This window comes from Primulina huaijiensis, chromosome 11 (genome assembly GCF_012295235.1).
Source record: "Primulina huaijiensis isolate GDHJ02 chromosome 11, ASM1229523v2, whole genome shotgun sequence".
Lineage (NCBI taxonomy): Eukaryota > Viridiplantae > Streptophyta > Magnoliopsida > Lamiales > Gesneriaceae > Primulina > Primulina huaijiensis.
In genome coordinates, this window is record NC_133316.1 from 9824911 (window position 1) to 9844155 (window position 19245).

Here is a 19245-nt window from a genome sequence, read left to right on the forward strand (position 1 = left end):
CAACAGCCGGAAACTCCGGTGAGAACAAATCCCAGTATAAACATGTATACATGCATGTCATGCAATAAATACAAAATCATAACACATAACTCAGTAATTATGACACATTAGTGAATACAGATAAAACTCTTCGACTCTTATTCTTTGACTCGACTCATATCTAAGTCTAGGGATCCCGGTGTGAATAAGACGTAACAAGTCTCCCACCTACTCTCCCAATCGTGGTGGCGGTACGTCTTATTCCTAGACTTCGGTCCTGTCTATATCGAGTGTCTACAATCGGAGAACATCTCCTCCTATGCGTCGATATCATCGAACGTCTAGCTTGGCAAGTCTGCCAATGACTCTCCTATCTTAAATGCTTGAATATCAATCTATAAACAAAGCATCAACATATAAAAGGTAACAATCTAGTATGTGATTTTGGGAAACTCAAATCAGATCTAATTCGAGTTATGTCTTCCCGAATCAACATGAATTATACCTTTCGTTGCACAGTCTTTGTCGTAGTCGAAGTCGAAGTCTCGTATTCTTGATATCGAATCTGTCAAACCCAATCTGAAATATCATATATACAATGCACCATATCAATCTCTAACTTCAAGCAATACTAGTACGGTTCAATATCAAACCTCGGTACATTTTGACGGCATAACGACGTAATCTCACGATACCGGTCAATCCAACATTAATAATCTATAACCAACAACTCATAATTCTCATCATAGTAACATCTACTATACTGAAATCTGCATATACCCAAGTCAATACATGCTGGAACATAAAAAGATCGCATATCATATCCGTTCTTCAATCCGATTGCGAGTATGAGGTCATAATAATCATAAAAACATATCATAGAATCAAATCTGATTTCTCCCCAACATCCTATTGCCAAATCAAATAAGAATATAACAAAACTTACATCCTTTTGAAGCTTATGGCATGACGAGCATGAATCTATATTCGGATCGAAATTTGGATAGCTAACTCTTGCAGAAGCTCAATTCTAAGCTAGGATGAAACTTTGAAGAAATTCTGCTTTTCCCTCGGTTCTTTGCTGCTGAAGAAGGAAGGAAATGAAGACAACACACCTTATATATGCATGGCAAGGACACTTGGCTTATTTTTCATTCTGCACGTCGCACCGCGGGTGCGGTAGCTCTTCACCACGGGTGCGCTCTGGCTACGGCATTCCATCCAAAATTCTGGACTCGACGACCGCGGGTTCGCTCACTTCTGACCGCGGGTGCGGTGACCCTACTGTAATTCTCCATATTTCATGAGTTACAACCGCGGGTGCGGTATGTCTTGGACCGCGGGTGCGGTCTCTCTTTTAGTCAAAACTCTACTTTCTGCCCTTGCACCGCGGTTGCGGTGGAAACTGGGGTGCGGGTGCGGTCTATTCTTCAAGCAACACTTCATCATTTCATTTTATCCACCTAAAATCTAGGGCATTACATAAATGATCCATGTTTTCATTACTATATGGATCATTAACTATTTTACCACTTCTAAGGGTAATAATAGTTTTTATTTGATCAATTTATCATTATTTAATTCTTGATTTTGATTTTTAGGATTAGGTTGAGATTGAGATGGAAATGTTATTTTTTCATTAATATTAAGTGCAGATGCAAATTTTGCAAGAGTTTCTTTCAAATCACTCATAGATTGTCTGTTTTGAATATTGATAAACTCTTGCGTTTGAATAAATGCATGAATTACATCTTCAAAGTTTTTTCTTGGAGGTGTAACATATGGAATATAACCTTGATGATTTTTGTTATTTTGAAAATGTTGTTGTGAAGGTTGTGCATTATTATCATTCCTTCAACTAAAATTAAGATTATTTTTCCATCCAGGATTAAATGATTGTGAAAAAAGATCTATTATTGGTTTTTTATAATTGTTAACATAATTTGCTTGTTCATGGAGACATTTTTTAAATGAAGGTAATGTTGGACAATCTTTTGTTGAATGATCATGTGTATCACAAATATGACAAACAATTTCTTGAATACTTTTTAATTGACCACTCTTTTTCATTTCTAATGACTCAATTTTTCTTGCTAAAGACGCAAGTTTAGCTTGAATATCTATATCATCTTTAAGATTATAGATATCACCCCCATTTGTTGAATTATTGATTTTAGTTGTTGGTGGTTCTATTGTACCTATATTATCCCAATTTTGAACATTTTCTGCTAATGAATCCAAATATTCCATAGCTTCATTTGGGTTTTATCTTCAAAAGTTCCATTACACATGAATTCTATCATTTGCCTATCTTTAGGTGTTAGACCTTCATAAAAGTGAGAAACTATTCTCCATAATTCAAAACCATGATGTGGGCATGTATTAAGTAATTCTTTGTATCTATCCCAACATTGATAAAATGTTTCTCCTTGTTTTTGAGAAAAAGTAGTAATTTGTCTTTTAAAAGGGTTTGTTCTATGAGAAGGGAAAAACTTTTTAAGAAATTGTTGTTGCATTTCTTCCCATGATCTTATTGAACTTGATCTCAAATTTTGTAGCCATGTTTTAGCTTTATCTTTTGAAGAAAAAAGGAAAAGATTTAATCGAACTATATCCATGCTACAATTTTGATCATTATAAGTGTTACAAACTTCCTCAAATTCTCGTAGATGTAAATATGGATTTTCAGAATCTAAGCCATGAAAATTTGGTAAAAGTTGAATAATTTGAGGTTTAAAGTTGAAATTAGATGCATCAGGAGGAAGAATTAAACAAGATAGGGCACTACTTCTAATAGGGTTCATATGATACCTAAGTGTTTTTAATTGATCATGTTCTTGATTATTATTATTATTATTATTATTATTAATATTATTATTATTATTATTATTATCATTATTATTTGAATTATCATCAATGTTTAAATTATTTTCATATACTCGAATAAGTCTACCACTTTTTTTACGACTCTAAATACTCATATAAGTAAAAACAACACAATAATTATAAATAAAACATAAATAAAAAATATAAACTTAATTTATACCTAACAATTATAAACATAATGTATACCTCCTCGACAATGGTGCCAAAAACTTGCTACTACTTAAATTATAATTCACCCAAGTGTAGGTTGTCTGCAAGTAATATATTTCGTAAGTACGAGATCGATCCACAGAGAGGTTCTTTAAGTTTAAATTTATTAATTTATAAATTACCAAATAAAAGAATGAAGTTTACAAATTATAAATTTTGTCAAGGTTCAAGGATTTATTCTTGGTTTATGCAATATTGTTTAACTAAAAGTAGAACAAAGGAAACCACCATAATTAATGGTTCCATGAAAAAGAAAATTAAATATTTAAACATATACATAATATAATTTAGTTCCCACTATAAAAAATATCAAATTAACCGATATTTTATATATGGTACCTATGATTATATATATGACTGTATAAATATAAACTTGCATAAAATAAATGTTAAATTAAATCATTATATTTCATTTAGAACAACCGGCAGAGCAACACTATTGCCTAAATGAAATATATGATTTAATAAGTTAGTTGCGATAAAGTAAAAGTTAGTTGCGATAAATTAAAAGTTAGATGCGAAAAATAAAAGTTAGTTGCGGGAAAGTAAAAGTTAGTTGCAGTAAAGTAAAAATTAGATGTGCGAAAGTAAATGTTAGAAGTTAGTATTAAATCATAATATTTCATTTAGAACCACCGGCAAATTAAATAACAAATCAAGATAATCACTTCAATGTTATCAAACATTTGATGTAAATTGATAACAACAAATAATTCATTTTTATAACTACAATAAAAAGAAGTTAGCTAAATAAAAATATAGAAAGAATATACAAAATATAAACAATCTTTCTTCACCAAGAATTCATCCTCTTCACCTTGACATAATAGATTTAACTTGCCATGAGCTTACTTTTGATTCACACTAAAATCCTCACTCATAGTTGGGAAAGAAAATATATTAAACTTAGAACTTTTATACACACAAACTATATTTTACAATGGGATATGATGATTCTCAAGCTAGAATAAGGCCTCTATTTATAGGCCAAATGAGATAAAGGGTCAAAAAATTTATTAATGTCATGTAGTTGTAATAGTAGTTTTTGTCTCCTCCAACTTCAATTCCATGGCACTTTTTTCAATGCTATGTTTCCCGACTTTAATCTCCGAATTGGACTTTGCTCAAAACAGTAAACATGTAAGACATTGTCTGTAGATGAATTTGGCCACTTGGTTCACCTCATTTGGTTAAATATTGAATTATTTACGATTTTTTTACTATAAGTTGGTCGTAGTTAAAGTAAATCTGTCCTCCTTTTGATATTTGAACAATTTGATCATCTTAATGAACTTTTTAGGAAATCATGTCTTCTGCAAAGTTGTATATAATTTCTCAAGGATTCCAAACATGTTTGAATCACCTCCATTTGATTTTTGTAGCTTGAGTTATCATTATTTTACCAACACGTAGAAAACCTGAAAATAAAACATATTTAGTAAAACATTTAAATATAAACAAACAATACTAAAATAACATAATCATATAATTTTAATTAAACTTAAAATTTTAAAATATAGGTTTTAACATATAATAAATTATTAATTTTAAGTTTCATCAATTAACACCTTAATGGGTCTATTTTGTTGTTGGTTAATTAATTAATTATAAGGCCCATTATGAAAACTTAAGCCTAATTAACAACTTAATGGCCTAATTAAATAAAACCTAATAACCCTACACCCTCATTCTCACGCCTCCCGCACACAATTGCAGCACATACACACACACACACACACACACACTAGGACTCTAGGTGGCCGAGATAGAGGAAAGAAGGAAAGGAGATTTCGCGTCCTTTTCGTCTCTCGTCGCGCCGTCTCTCGTATCTCGTAAGAATAATGGAACAAGGCATGTTTTCAAACCATTTTTCAAGAACCATTCAATCCATATTATTGCACGTATGCTGATTTTGTGTGAAAAGTTTAAAAAAGTGATTGTTTTTAATCTCATGCATGTGTATCTCTTGTTTCCATTGAGAACTTGCTAACGTTTTGAAAATTGTTGAGGGAAGGATGCAAACCGAGGGTTCCAAGGGATGGTCTAGACGTTTATGAAGAGAATTGAAGGGACAAAAGATAAAACAAGAGTTGTAAGGGTATGTCCAAACCTGCACACCAAAGGCGTGCAGGCTGAGAGGGGAGAAGGGCGTGCGCGGCTTGGGCTTCATCTGTCAAGGGGGGGCTACATGGTGCCTTAGCCATGGTCTAGAGGGTTTTTTTAGGGTCCTAGATAGGTCTTGGTTGGGTTCGAATAGGGCCTGGACAAGCTGGTGAAGCACAGTAGCTGTGACTCCTTAGGGCATGCATGTTGCGCTGTTTTGTTGTGTGGGGATTCTTAAGCCTGAGGGGTTGGTTAAAGGGCTGATCCAGGGGCTACGGTCATGCCATAGGCTCCTGGTGAGGGTCTAGTGTGAGCCAAGAGTCGAGCCAATGGCAGTCACAGCCGCTGGAGCGTTTTTTCCTCGGCTGCGCCAGAAGAGCCATACTACGGGCTGCGGTTGTGAAGGGTTTGGAGTATATGGCGTCTGGTTTGTGTCCAAAAGGGTCTTACCATGTTCTTATTTAGTGTCTAAGAAAGGGGTCTAGGGCCTGGTTCGGGGTCGTTTCGAGCCGTGGTCGATTTTGGGTCGTAATTTGTCCGAACGTGTCAAAAAAAGGACGAAGTTAGCCTAGGTTAAAATTTTATGTCATGTTTCGGTTTTGGCTTGGGCTTGGGGACTTCCATCAGCTTAAAATGAGTCTTAGGATGTTAATAATGGTCCGGTCTCAGGTTGGGTAAAGTCGGAAGGGTAGTTTGGTATTTTGTTTAATCAAAAATGCGAAAACGGTAGTAAACGAGCCATCCGATAACAGAATTGAGTACTTTTTGAAACTTAGGTCCTAAGATTGAATTTCCAGCAAGCTACTAGATATTTTTGGGTGTTTTTAAAGTTTTGAAATCGAGCCGTCTCCTTGAGTCAAAGTTTAAGGTTGTCCGGGTACATATATCGTCGAAACGTGTGCGATCGGTTCAAGGAAAGTCGAGGGTGGTTTGCAACTTCCTATAAAAATTCCACATCATGTAAAATGTTATTTTTAAAAGTTTTAAAGTACATGCATTATACATGCCATTTTTAGAAGTTTTAACGTAATTGCACGTATATGCTATTTTTAGCAATCTCGACGTATACGAATGATATAAAGAATTTTTGGAATTTTATAGAATATGGAATGTTATGAATGTGTTATGAAATATTAAAGTAAAGGAAAATATTTTTGAGAAAAGTGAACTGATCGTGACGTAAAAGTAGTAAGGGATCTGTTGAAAACAAGAACGGTGAACTTGCAATGACAAAAGGGAGAGTACCGTCAAAAACGGGGTCGAGAATCTCAATGATAATGGATCTGTTGAAAAAGTGAACGGTGAAGTTATTTTTATTATAGTCGGTGGGATCGTCGAAGAAGTGGACGTTGAACCCGGCGGCCTAGTACTATGGTTTATAGATTGATCAATCGAATGAATGTTGTCACTTTCAAGGATAGGACTTCACCTAAAAATGATAATTTTAAATGGACAATGTTCATATGTAAGCATGCTTTATAAAGTTGCATATTTTTTAAGGTTCTATGTTTGCATGGAAAAGACAATTTTTAGTAAAAGTAATTTTTTGCATGGGAGTGTATATTTACGTACTTGCTATATTAGGTTTGAGCAAGCTGATCCATTAGACTCACTAGATTTGAATGGTTGTAGGTGATGATGATGTTGAGTCGTGATGTGTGAACTACCGAGTCATCCGGGAGGCACAGTGCATACCCGAGGACGTAGAAATTCCGCGTATGTTAAAAGAATTTTTTGATGATTTTATGGATTATCGCTTTTATTCATAGAATGTTAGGGTGCTATAGTTTATTGAGTTCAATTTTAGACTTTTGTTTCTTGTTTTACTTATTCCGCGTGAATGATTATGGATATTATGGAGTTTGTTTATTTGATTATTTATGCTAATTTATTTATGATGAATTAATTAATTATGGTTTAGAAAGAAACTAGTGTAAATTAAATGAATATAGAAATAGGGTCGTTTCAACCAATGTTTATGAAAAGTATGTAAGATACTTGTAAGATGTGTTGACTTGAGTGTTTTAAATATTCTTGGATACAATGAGCGGTTGAGTAGTTTGCCACAGACTTATGCGCAGGAGGCGATCGAGTAGCTTAGTACTGAGAGACTGTTTGAAATGATTCTTAAAGCTGTTGAGTGTCTGTAATGCAGAGCAAACGATAGTTTGATCTAATACACTAAGTTATTGTTTGTCATCATCAAAACTGAAGAACCTAACAATATGTTACTTCTCAAGCCGATTCGACTTCTTGGTGCAGTGATCCCAAGGAAAAGTCTAATTAGAGAAATATTTATTATGATTGTTTCTTTTAGATATGAGGATGTGATGATTATGTAGACTTTATTGGTAGTTTTAATATGACTTTGTGTGATTTGGATTTTAAGAGAATTGGTGGATTAAGATTTATTTTTGTTTTGGTGTTGTTGGATATTTACTTTTGTTTATTGGATATTGTTTTGATTGTATTTTGTTATGTGTGATGTTCATGCTAAGACTCATACTTGGAATTTAACTTATTTGAGAATCCGGGAGGATGGAGTCAGAGTGCACAAATTGAATTATTTAATATTTATTTAGAAATTTTAAATATGATTGATTTAAAAATCTCATCATAACTTTATTGGATTCCTTACAACTTATTTGTTGATGTTTCTGTGTTTACTCCATGTATTTGGTGTTATGTACCAATCACACGATTCCTGCTGTTCTTTTTAACCAAAAGTTAGCGGTAAGGACTATTTCTACTTTTTTTTTTTTTTTAAGTTTAGAGACTAAAACTGTTATGTCAAAAAGTTTAAGGACTAAAAAATTTTAGTTGTAAATTATAGGGACGGAAATAGTGTTTTCCCCATTCCACTCTCTTATAGTAAAGGTAATTTCTTAAAAATAAAATATGTTATATATGCATTGTTAATTAACTAAATATTAACAGATATTATGTTGTTTTCATTTGTTTACAAATTAAAACAGTATGCAATTTGATTATTTCATGACATTGTAGTTGAAATTGGAAACTTGCAAAACTGAAACACCTATAAATATAAAATACCCCCTTTCTTTGGTAAAACGAAAGGAATAATACCAATGTCTCAGTCTCTCTCTCTCGGACTCTCCATCCTAAGTCCAAGTCAACATTGATCCATGCTACCAAGTTTCGGCAAACAGTCACCGGCGGCGGCGGAGGAGGAGGAGCAGCAACAGCACCAACGCCACCTCCGGCTCAAGTCCAGGTTTCCTGAAATCAAAACCGCTGCCGACTCTGTCAAATACTTCGTTTCTTCCTATCACTGTGTATGGCTAACGGCGGCAATCCTCTTACAAATTGTAACCATATCATTCTTCCTCAACCGGGCTTCTATACCTTCGCCGGTGTACACTGCCCTCCCCTTGGCCCAGGCACGTCACGATGACGACGATGTCTGCGAATTCGGAAGAATATATGTATACCATATGCCATCTTTATTCAACCAAGACCTTCTGGACAACTGCCATGAACTAGCCCCATGGAGCTCCCGCTGCACCGCTCTCTCCAACAACGGATTCGGCCCCCCTGCCGCAGAATTGTCGGGTGTTATTCCTTACAATCTCACCCCAGCTTGGTACTGGACTGATTTGTACGCGGGAGAACCCATATTCCATCATAGGATGATGAGTTACAAGTGCAGAACCATGTATGAAGAGGAAGCTACGGCGTTTTACATCCCTTTCTACGTGGGACTCGCAGTAGGAAAACATCTATGGTCAAATTACAAGTCCGAGGATCGAGATTTCCACAGCTTGGCGATGCTAAACTGGGTCAAGAATCAATCCCCGTGGAAGAAATCAAACGGGTCTGATCATTTTATCATGATGGGTCGATTAACGTGGGACTTCCGAAGGTTATCCGACAATGACAACGAATGGGGATCAAGATTTCTTTACATGCCACTGATGAAGAATGTTCTTCATTTAACAGTAGAAAGAAGTCCATGGGATGCACTAGAAATCAGTGTACCTTATCCCACACCTTTCCACCCTCGATCCGAATCCGATATCGATTCGTGGCAAAACTTTGTACGAGCTAGGACACGATCAACCTTATTTTCTTTTGTTGGCGGGACACGTAAAACTTTTAAGAAGGATTTTCGGGGTTTATTGATGTCGTTATGTAGAAACGATTCGAGCTCGTGTAAACTAGTAGACTGCTCCATTACACCTTGTTACGATGGAGCACTAGGTATGACTGAGGCATTCTTGGATTCAGTTTTCTGCTTGCAACCTAAAGGAGATGGATATACAAGAAGATCCGCGTTTGATTGTATGTTGGCTGGCGCAATCCCGGTATATTTTTGGAGAGGAAGCTTTGAGAATCAGTACGAATGGTTCTTGCCTGTTGAAGCTAAGACTTACTCAGTATTTATTGATAATAATCTTGTTAGAAACAGGAGTTCAATTATTAAGGATGTTTTGGAAAAATATAGTACAGAAGATGTGGAAACGATGAGGAAGAAGATTATTGAATTTATGCCCAGGTTTTTGTATTCAAAGTCCAATGCAAATTTGGGGAGATTTAAGGATGCCTTTGATATCACCGTGGATGAAGTTTTGGCAAGGTTTAAGCAACAGAAAGATGGCGTAAAAGTATGACAGACTAGAGATTTGGATTTCTCTGGGTTCATTTTTACTATGCAGAGGTGAACTTGATTCGATTTTTGCGACGATTACCTACACACAGATACTTCCATATACTGTTTGATTTGTTTGTAAAAATGCTGTAATTGTAATTCATGACAGGGAACTCATATCAAATGCAAAATAACAGTCCAGCTTTGTCTTTGTCTTTGTCTTAAGCTTTGCAAAAATCTTCCAGACTTTCCACGTAACGCGCCTTTTTCGCTATTTTTTCTTCTGGAATGCCCCTATCCAGAAACAAAGTGCCTAGGGTATCATCAACGGAAAGGCAATCAAGATAATCGGAGCAGTGGGAGAAATAGGGCCGCTCCTGTTGACACTGCTATTCGAGGAAATGCCTCATTTAAATGAATGAGTAATAGCATAAAAAACTGTTACAACCTCAAATTTCTATCCGTTTATCAACAATAATGAATGCAAATAAGAGAGGAAAATAACCTAAAATATGAGGAAATATAATGAAAATAAGGTTCCAAGAGGTAACCCTCTGTACAAAGAATAAACTTCCTTCCCTAACAAAGCAAGTCTCACTCACAAAAACAAAAATAACCGAATGACCACCCATCTCTCCTTCCTCACACTATATTCTACGCAACCGTGTCTAAATTCTTCCTAGGCTTGAGTCTCTTGGGCTTGCAGCTCTCAACCCTGTGTATACATTGCTGCCACTGCTCTCAGATAATTGGTGCCAACAACTTAAGCTATTTGCCCGAATCCTACTGTCACTTTGCATTCACCCATTAGTGTGTTCTGTCTTTTAATCCATTGCAATAGATGCTTAAGTAGAAAAAATCTCCAAGCATTAGAACCCACAAATTTAGGTGGCACTTTGCTCGCATCTGCAGTGCTATCATTCCTATCAAGTTGAATGCTCCCAATGAGGACTTCTATTCTCGTTAAGTACAAAATTTTCAGAAAGTCTTCTCTCGCCAATATTAACAAACAAAAGGTTGTTATTCCCTGCAGATTGTTGATTTCAACAGTTAATATGTAGGCATAAGTCTCAAAACTCTTTACCTCAGAAATTAATTTCCAGATGCAATTTGTTCCCTCATCAAGGATGGCATCTGATACTTTTCTACCTTCCAACAACATGCAGCCTTGAAATTCCACAAGATCCACCCCATTCCTTACAAATGAGCATTTATCCACCTTAATCATACCAGCCCTGAATTCTATTTCTAGTCGGCCTTGAATTGATATCTCTCTCCTATCCATACTTATTATGCTCGTTTTATCAATTTGCAACCCCTGTTCTTTCAGTACCAGCTTAAAAACATACTCATGTTTTTCTCCTTCGCCCTCCAATAGCCCCATTCCCACCAACACACCAATTAATTTCAAAATATCGAGTTGCGGAAAAAGATAACAAGTTGACTCTGATATTTTAACTGCGATCCAAATGACAAACTTTTGTGGTTTAATACTAGACTAACTAATCATATGGTAAGATGGCATGTTCATATAAAGATTCAGACCCTTCCAATCACACAAGGCTTCAAAAGATACCGGGACAATGGCTTTCTCAACAAATAGCTTCACAAGAGTGGAAGTGATTTTCCCTTCTCCCCTCGTGCCCCAGCTTACGCTCCCCCATGTTAAGCGGACTTAACCCAACTTGTACTCTTCATCCCTTCACAGAGAATGTAAAAAACGCCATGCCACCATAAAAGAAAATAATGCAGCCAACGAACATCAAATATACCAATAACATCCAAAGATTCCATCCAGCTCACCTATGGCTTTGATGCACTCAGTTTGAAAGCCGAAAAACGCATTGGTGTCTGCAGCTTCTTTATTGCTACGAATCCAGTGTATTTGACGGGGGACGATTTGTTAGTTCTCGGTTTTCTATGTGGCCAAACGCAGCGTAAGTTTAAAATTTTATTTTATTTTGACAATCAAAATATGTTTATATTTGGGCACTCGTATGGTTTTATCATAAACTTTCATAGGGCGTTGGAATTTCATACCTTAGGTGAATTAATCACATGGCTCCAACTATTCCGGGTTTAGAGGAGATAGCTCTTGATGAAATCCCTACGAACTTTCTTCAAAAGCTTGTTTCTTTCTAATCAGGTTCACGACTAGATGATTTATTCCTCTTCCAATTTGCACTAGAAAATATGGAAGAGATTTTGCGTAGGAGAAAATATTTGAGAGACGGCTCAAACTATTTACTTCAAGGTGGTCGAAATTCTTTTGAGAGGAGAGGAAAGGTTTTTTAGAAAAATTATGAATGAATTCTTATCAACCTTAAGCCTAATACACATATATATAAGCTTAGGGACCATTAATAAATTAATTACTTAATGGGCTTAATCAATTAATTATTCTAGTCCAACTAGTTTAATTAATAATTAATCTTTTAAAGTTCAATTAAAAACCTTAATAATTTGTATGTTGGTCTTGTACTCTTACAAGCCCATAATACATACACCCATTACATTTAATTTAAATCATTTATAAATTCAACATTTGAATTTATTAAATTAAATTCATTATAAATTTAACATTTGAATTTATTATAAATTCAACTCCTTGAATTTTATTACCTCCAAAATTTAATATTCAATAAACTCAACTTTTGAGTTTAATAAATTAAATTCTCAAGTTTTATAAATTCAACACTTTGAATTTATTCTCTCCATATTTCATAAATTCAACTTCTTGAATTTATTATCTCATAAATTCAACTCCTTGAATTTATTTTCTCAAAATTTAATTATCATAAATTCAACTCCTTGAATTTACTATATCATAATATAAATTCAACTTCTTGAATTTATTCTCTCAAAATTTAATTATCATAAATTCAACTCCTTGAATTTACTATAATATATAAATTCAACTACTTGAATTTATTCTCTCAACGGGAATAAATGATCCAGTACTTGTGTGACCCTCAATGGTTCAGGGATACAGCTAGCCGTGGGTTCACAACTCTTTGTGATTCAGAATAACACTTATTCTTATTCGGGCTTACCCTAGTTAGCCCCATTCTTTTCATCAACACCTTGATCAAGAATGTCAGAACTCATTTCTGATTGCACCCATCGGATCATGGTAAGAGCGTCTAGTAGCATCGCCCCATGATCCCCTAGGTATCGCTGATAGTGCCTACAAGAACCAGTCGATTATGATTAACGTACAGTACGGTCCCTTCATCTCATATATCCCGATCGAATCTGCAACCATTGGTTCATCGAGGGTTGCATATTAATTCGATAACTATGTGACAACTATAATAGTGGCATCGCGTGTACTATTGGAGAACTCTTTCTCTAACGTACATCTCATACTCTGGCCAGAGATTCCATGCACTATTATTACATCAGATCACATAGGATATCCACACCCGTAGGTGAGCGGTGAATCCCCGACTACAATGCACTGGCTCCTATATGTGTCGCAACTATACCCAACCTCGCCACCTGATGACTCTCCTGGAGCCGGTAAACGAGTCAAAGCACAGCCCTAGCATATAGAGCCTCAGTGTTGTCCCGGGTCGTAAGGACTAATGGTGTACAATCATAACCACGGACTTATCCTCTCGATGAATGATAACCACTTGGAAAGTCCGAGGGAGGGTTGTTCAGTATAATCATCATATGACTACCCATCTGTATGTTTGGACATCTCTATGCCCTTACCAAGAAACGTAGTACACAACATCACAGATGCTAGTCTCGAGCTCGAGCGACCTTTATCCCTGTTTTAGGCGGCTGAATCGACTAGGAACGAATTTAGAATATGCAGTGTTTACAAATGAGTTTCAACATCGAATTACGATTCATTTGTATTAAAGCATAATCAAGGACTTTATATATGCTGTTTGCATGGGTATACAGATAAAGTACAACAAAACCATTAAAAAGTAAACTATATTAAAATAAAGATTGTTTATTACAACTGAGTCAATAAATTCCCTAGCCAACAGTTGGCTTACAGAGCATCTACTCTAACAATCTTCCACTTGCCCTAGAGCCAACCACCCATAAACTTTAATCCCATTGCTTCGCGATGCTTTTCAAACAATGGTCCTGGCAAGGGCTTTGTAAGTGGATCAGCAACATTATCTGCAGAGGTGACTCTTTCAACTGATATATTTCATCTTCCCACAATCTCCCGGATGATGTGGAACTTCCTCAGTATATGTTTGGATCTTTGATGAGACCTTGGTTCCTTTGCTTGCGCAACGGCACCAGTGTTGTCGCAGTACACCGGGACTGGATCAACTCCATTAGGAATGAAGCCCAACTCTTGGACAAAATTCCTCATCCAAACTGCCTCTTTGGCTGCAGCTGATGCAGCAACGTATTCAGCTTCAGTGGTGGAATCCGCAACGTGTCTTGCTTGGAACTCTTCCAAGAGACAGCGGCACCATTAAGCATGAATACAAAACCAGAGGTCGATTTCGAATCATCTACGTCACATTGGAAGCTAGAATCAGTGTATTTCAATTCTCCACCCCCATAGACCATGAACAAGTTCTTAGTTCTTCTCAAGTACTTAAGAATATCTTTCACGGCCTTCCAATGCATTGGACCAGGGTTCGCCTGATATCTGCTTGTGACACTCAGAGCGTAAGCAACATCAGGACATGTCGATATCATACCATACATGATACTACCAATGGCTTACACATATGGAATACGTGTCATTATCTCTATCTCTTCATCAGTTTTGGGACACATGGCTTTAGATAGAGTAACACCATGACACATTGGTAAGTATCCTCTCTTGGACTCTTCCATAGAGAATATCTTCAGAATGGTATCGATATAAGTGACTTGGGTGAGTCCCAGCATCCTCTTCGATCTATATCTATAGATCTTTATTCCCAATACATAAGATGCTTCACCCATGTCTTTCATGGAGAATTTACTTGCTAACCATCCTTTAGTTGATTGCAGTAATCCTACATCATTCCCAATGAGTAGTATGTCATCAACATAAAGTATTAGGAATGTCATTGCACTTCCACTAACTTTCTTGTACACGCATGGTTCCTCACGATTCTTAGCAAAACCAAACTCTTTGATAGTGCTATCAAATCTGAGGTTCCATCTCCTTGACGCCTGCTTGAGACCATATATTGATATATGAAGTTTGCATACCTTATGCTTACTTCCTACTGATGTGTATCCCTCAGGTTGAGATATATAAATTTCTTCTTTCATGTCTCCATTGAGGAATGCAGTCTTTACATCCATTTGCCATATCTCATAGTCATACCATGCTTTTATGGCTAGTAGTATTCTAATGAACTTAAACATAACAACTGGTGAAAACGTTTCCTCATAGTCAACTCCTTGCCTTTGAGTATAACCTTTTTGCAACCAGTCTTGCTTTGAAGGTCACTATCTTCCCATCCGCCCCAAGCTTTCTTTTGTAGATCCATTTGCATCCTATGGGAACAATTCCCTCAGGTGGATCCACTAATGTCCAGACTTGGTTTGAATATATAGAGTTCATTTCTGACTGAATGGCTTCAAGCCCTTTGGTTGAATCAGTATCAGATATTGCTTCTTTGAAATTCATTGGATCACATCCAACACAAGGCTCATCATGGCCTTGTTCATGAAGAAGTGTATATCTGGCAGGTGGTCTAATAACCCTATCAGACCTTCTAGGAGCTTGTACTTCAACTACTGGTTCTAGGGGATTAGGTTCAACTTCTAAAGTTGAGGGAGTATCTTGAATTTTTTCAAGTTCTATCATCTTGCCTTTTCTATCTAATAGAAACTCCCTTTCCAAAAAGGTGGCATTTCTTGAAACAAACACTTTTGCTTCACTAGGATGATAAAAATAATATCCAACAAAATTCTTTGGATATCCTACAAAGTAGCACAAAGTGGATCTACTATCCAATTTGTCTCCCACTGTCTGCTTCACATAAGCAGGACATTCCCATATTCACATGTAAGAATACTTGGGAGGTTCCCCATCCATATCTCATATGGTGTTTTATCCACTGCTTTAGTATGGACATTATTCAACAACATTGCCGCAGTTTCAAGCGCAAAGCCCCAAAACGATGTTGGCAATTCAATGAATCCCATCATGGATCGAACCATGTCCAACAAGGTTCGACTTCGACGTTCAGAAACACCATTCAATTGTGGTGTTGCTGGTGGAGTCCACTGTGAGAGAATCTCATTCTCTTTTAGATAACCCAAAAATTCAGCACTCAAGTATTCTCCACATCGATCAGATCGAAGTGCCTTAATACTTCTTTCTAGCTGATTTTCTACTTCAGATCTGAATTCTTTGAACTTTTCAAACACTTCAGATTTGTGTTTCATCAAATAAACATACCCATACCTCGAATGGTCATCAGTAAAGGTAATGAAGTAGGATTGCCCAAATTTTGTGCTAACACTTAGCGGGCCACAAACGTCTGTATGGATCTAATCCAGTAGACCATGCGCACGTTCCACGTTTCCATCGAATGGAGTCGTGGTCATTTTTCCTTTTAGACAGGACTTACAAGTAAGTAGTGAATTTATGTCTGACAAGTCAAACATGTCTTCTCCCACTAGCTTGTGCATCCTTCTTTGGGGAATATGACCTAGTCTAGCGTGCCATATTTGTGCGAGATTTGGATCTTCTAATTTTCTTTTGTTTGTTGTTGAAATCTTGTTTAATTTGAACATTCACTTATCATTTCCAAAACATTTTTGGCCCAGATAATTTCTTATGTCCATTCTTCTTGCAGTGAAACAAATATGTTCTAACTTATCGGACTTTGTGGGCAATTTAAGTATCCTTCGGAGTTTGCTTCTTATTGGGTTTTTTTTTTCTTTGTGAGGGGCAGAACATTTCTTTCCCTTACCTTGTGGGCTATTTTTCGTTCCTGACAAGAAGCCCAATTAGGAAACATCATTTTCCTATTTTATGGTAGCTTCATAAGTGATAATCATATTGACTAGCTCTTCAAGGCTATCATCAATCTTAATCAAATTGAAGTTCACCATAAACCCGTCAAATGAGGAAGAGAATGACAACAAATTGATGTCATCAAGTAACTCGTTGGGAATCACATATTCCAGGCCCACTACTTTCTCAATAAGCCCAATCATATGTACACCACGCTCATGGACCAAAGCCCCATCTTGCATTCGTGTAGTCATGAGCTTTTAAAAATGGTGTACATCACTGTACGAATTTCATGCACCATGCAACTCTTGCATGTGTATTCGAATGTCAGCAGAATTCAATCATTTCCTCAAACTGTCCCTACAATTCATTTGACATAGAAGCGAGCACATTACACTTTAGCTTGCACACTATGGTCCTGCCATCTTGCATACATTGTCAGTTCAGCAAGACTGACATTAGTGTGTATGTCATTTTCTCCGAATTCAGAACAATTTTCCCAACCAGTCTTGAAAATTAGATTCAGTTAGCTTGTTAATAACAAAGTTTGATTATGTGACGAAATCGAAAATATACTGATATGGAAACAGAATAATAGTTGCTGATTATTTTAAAATAATTTTAAGATATAAAATATGGATTTTTATTTTATAATTCTCTCCCACTATTTTGACATTTTCACCGCCCTCTGATGAAAAAAGGAAAATCGTATTTTCTTAGTGGGCACGTAGAGTCCAATTAGCCAATTATAATCCCGAATAATATCAGCCAATTATAATTTCTAAAAGGTAGAATCCAATTGCATCCCTATGCAACCTCCGCGTGTTTTGCCTCACGTTTAATAAGGACCCAATAATATGACGCCGTTTATTTTCGCGTGTCAAACCAACCCATCAATGTTGAATTGTAGTAGACGGTCGCCATGAGTTCCCCCAATAATATGAGCCAGACACTGTCCGCGGGTAGCGATCAACATGCAACCACGGTTGCTGGAAGGCAAGGAAAAATTAAACTCTTTTAATTTTTACTTTTTCGGTTTGATATAAATTTTGAATCATATTCAAAATGAGGGATTTTAATTTTAAAATTGTCTCATCATTTTAATTTAAAAATCGCGTGCCATGAGTTTGTATGTTTGTCGGATTCATGCAACTATATTATCTAATAATATACATACATGCATACTACTATAATTCGCATATATCATAATATGACATTCAACAATAAATAAGGATGATCGATCGCCAACACTATTAGATTCATGGGAGCCATACATGGATCCAGGTCCAAAACCTAAGTGAATGCAGGGATGCAAATGCAACTATTACAAAAGCTTCCAATATTTTACATGTCTTCATCTTGATCATCGGGCCCACCATCTTCCAGTCTTGATCTCCCACTATTTCTAATAATTACATTTGAATAGCCATGGCACATAAGGGATACATCTCATGGGGGTGGGAACGGGCCATAAACCAGGCCCACTTTAATAATATCAAATATTATAAAAATGAATAAAAACAGTAAAATATCCTAACATACACCTAACACATTGGTCAAGGCTCTCGATCATCCTTTATGCATTTAATATCAAATATTAATATCAATTTAATTAAACAATTTAATTAATTGATAAATCATATATCTAATAATTTATCACAAACCACCACAATTATTAAAGAATTTGATAAATTAAATAAACCCCTTTATTTAATTTTCAATTAAATCAATAATAATTGATTTCTTGTAAAAACTCATTTTTACCATAAATAATTAAAATCATATTCTAATTATTTATTTCACAAGAAAATTATTAATTTTCCAAAAAATAATTTTTAAAAAGAAAAATTGAACCAATTTTCAAAAATATCAATTTTACCCAAAATTTTGAAAAATCAGAAAATTGCACCCTAGGCCCAAAAAATTCAGGCCCATCATCCAGCACGCTTCCCGAGACGATCCCGGGCAGCCGCCCGCGCTGCCCGAACGTTTCGGGTAGTGGCGGCATCCCTTGTGCGCGCGGCGCCTGCGGACGTTCCGCACGCCGCGCTAGCGCGGCCGCCGCGCGCTGTGCGGACGCTCCGCACAGCGCGCGCCAGCGCGGCCGCCGAGCGCTGTGCGGACGCTCCGCACAGCGCGCGCCCCCGCTGCGCGCCCCCTGTGCGCGGCCCTGCGCGCAAGGGTTGCCCGGAACAGTTCCGGGCAGAAACGATTATTATTATTATTTTTTATTTTTATTTTTTTCGAAAATCTGGAAAAATAAATTTTCTTGGTGCCATAATTTTCTAAAAAAATTTCTTGTGTGGTTAGAAATAAATTATTCAATATCAAAACCATACGATCTAGAAAAACCTTGGCTCTGATACCACTGTTGGATCTCGGTTTTCTATGTGCTCAAACGCAGCGGAAGTTTAAAATTTTATTTTATTTTGACAATCAAAATATGTTTATATTTGGGCACTCATATGGTTTTATCATAAACTTTCATAGGGCGTTGGAATTTCATACC

The 19245-nt window shown here is 36.3% G+C and overlaps 1 protein-coding gene and 1 non-coding gene across 2 annotated transcripts; both read left to right on the forward strand.

Annotated features, from left to right (window-relative positions):
- The first annotated feature begins 2340 nt into the window (after window positions 1-2340).
- On the forward strand, window positions 2341-2449 carry LOC140989072 (small nucleolar RNA R71). The gene has a single exon (XR_012177419.1). It is a non-coding gene; the product is annotated as a small nucleolar RNA R71 (small nucleolar RNA).
- A 5792-nt stretch (window positions 2450-8241) lies between these two features.
- LOC140987223 (xyloglucan galactosyltransferase XLT2-like) lies at window positions 8242-9992 on the forward strand. The gene has a single exon (XM_073455653.1). The coding sequence runs from the start codon at window positions 8325-8327 to the stop codon at window positions 9807-9809; it is 1485 nt and encodes a 494-aa protein (XP_073311754.1). The 5' UTR covers window positions 8242-8324; the 3' UTR covers window positions 9810-9992.
- The last annotated feature ends 9253 nt before the right edge of the window (window positions 9993-19245 follow it).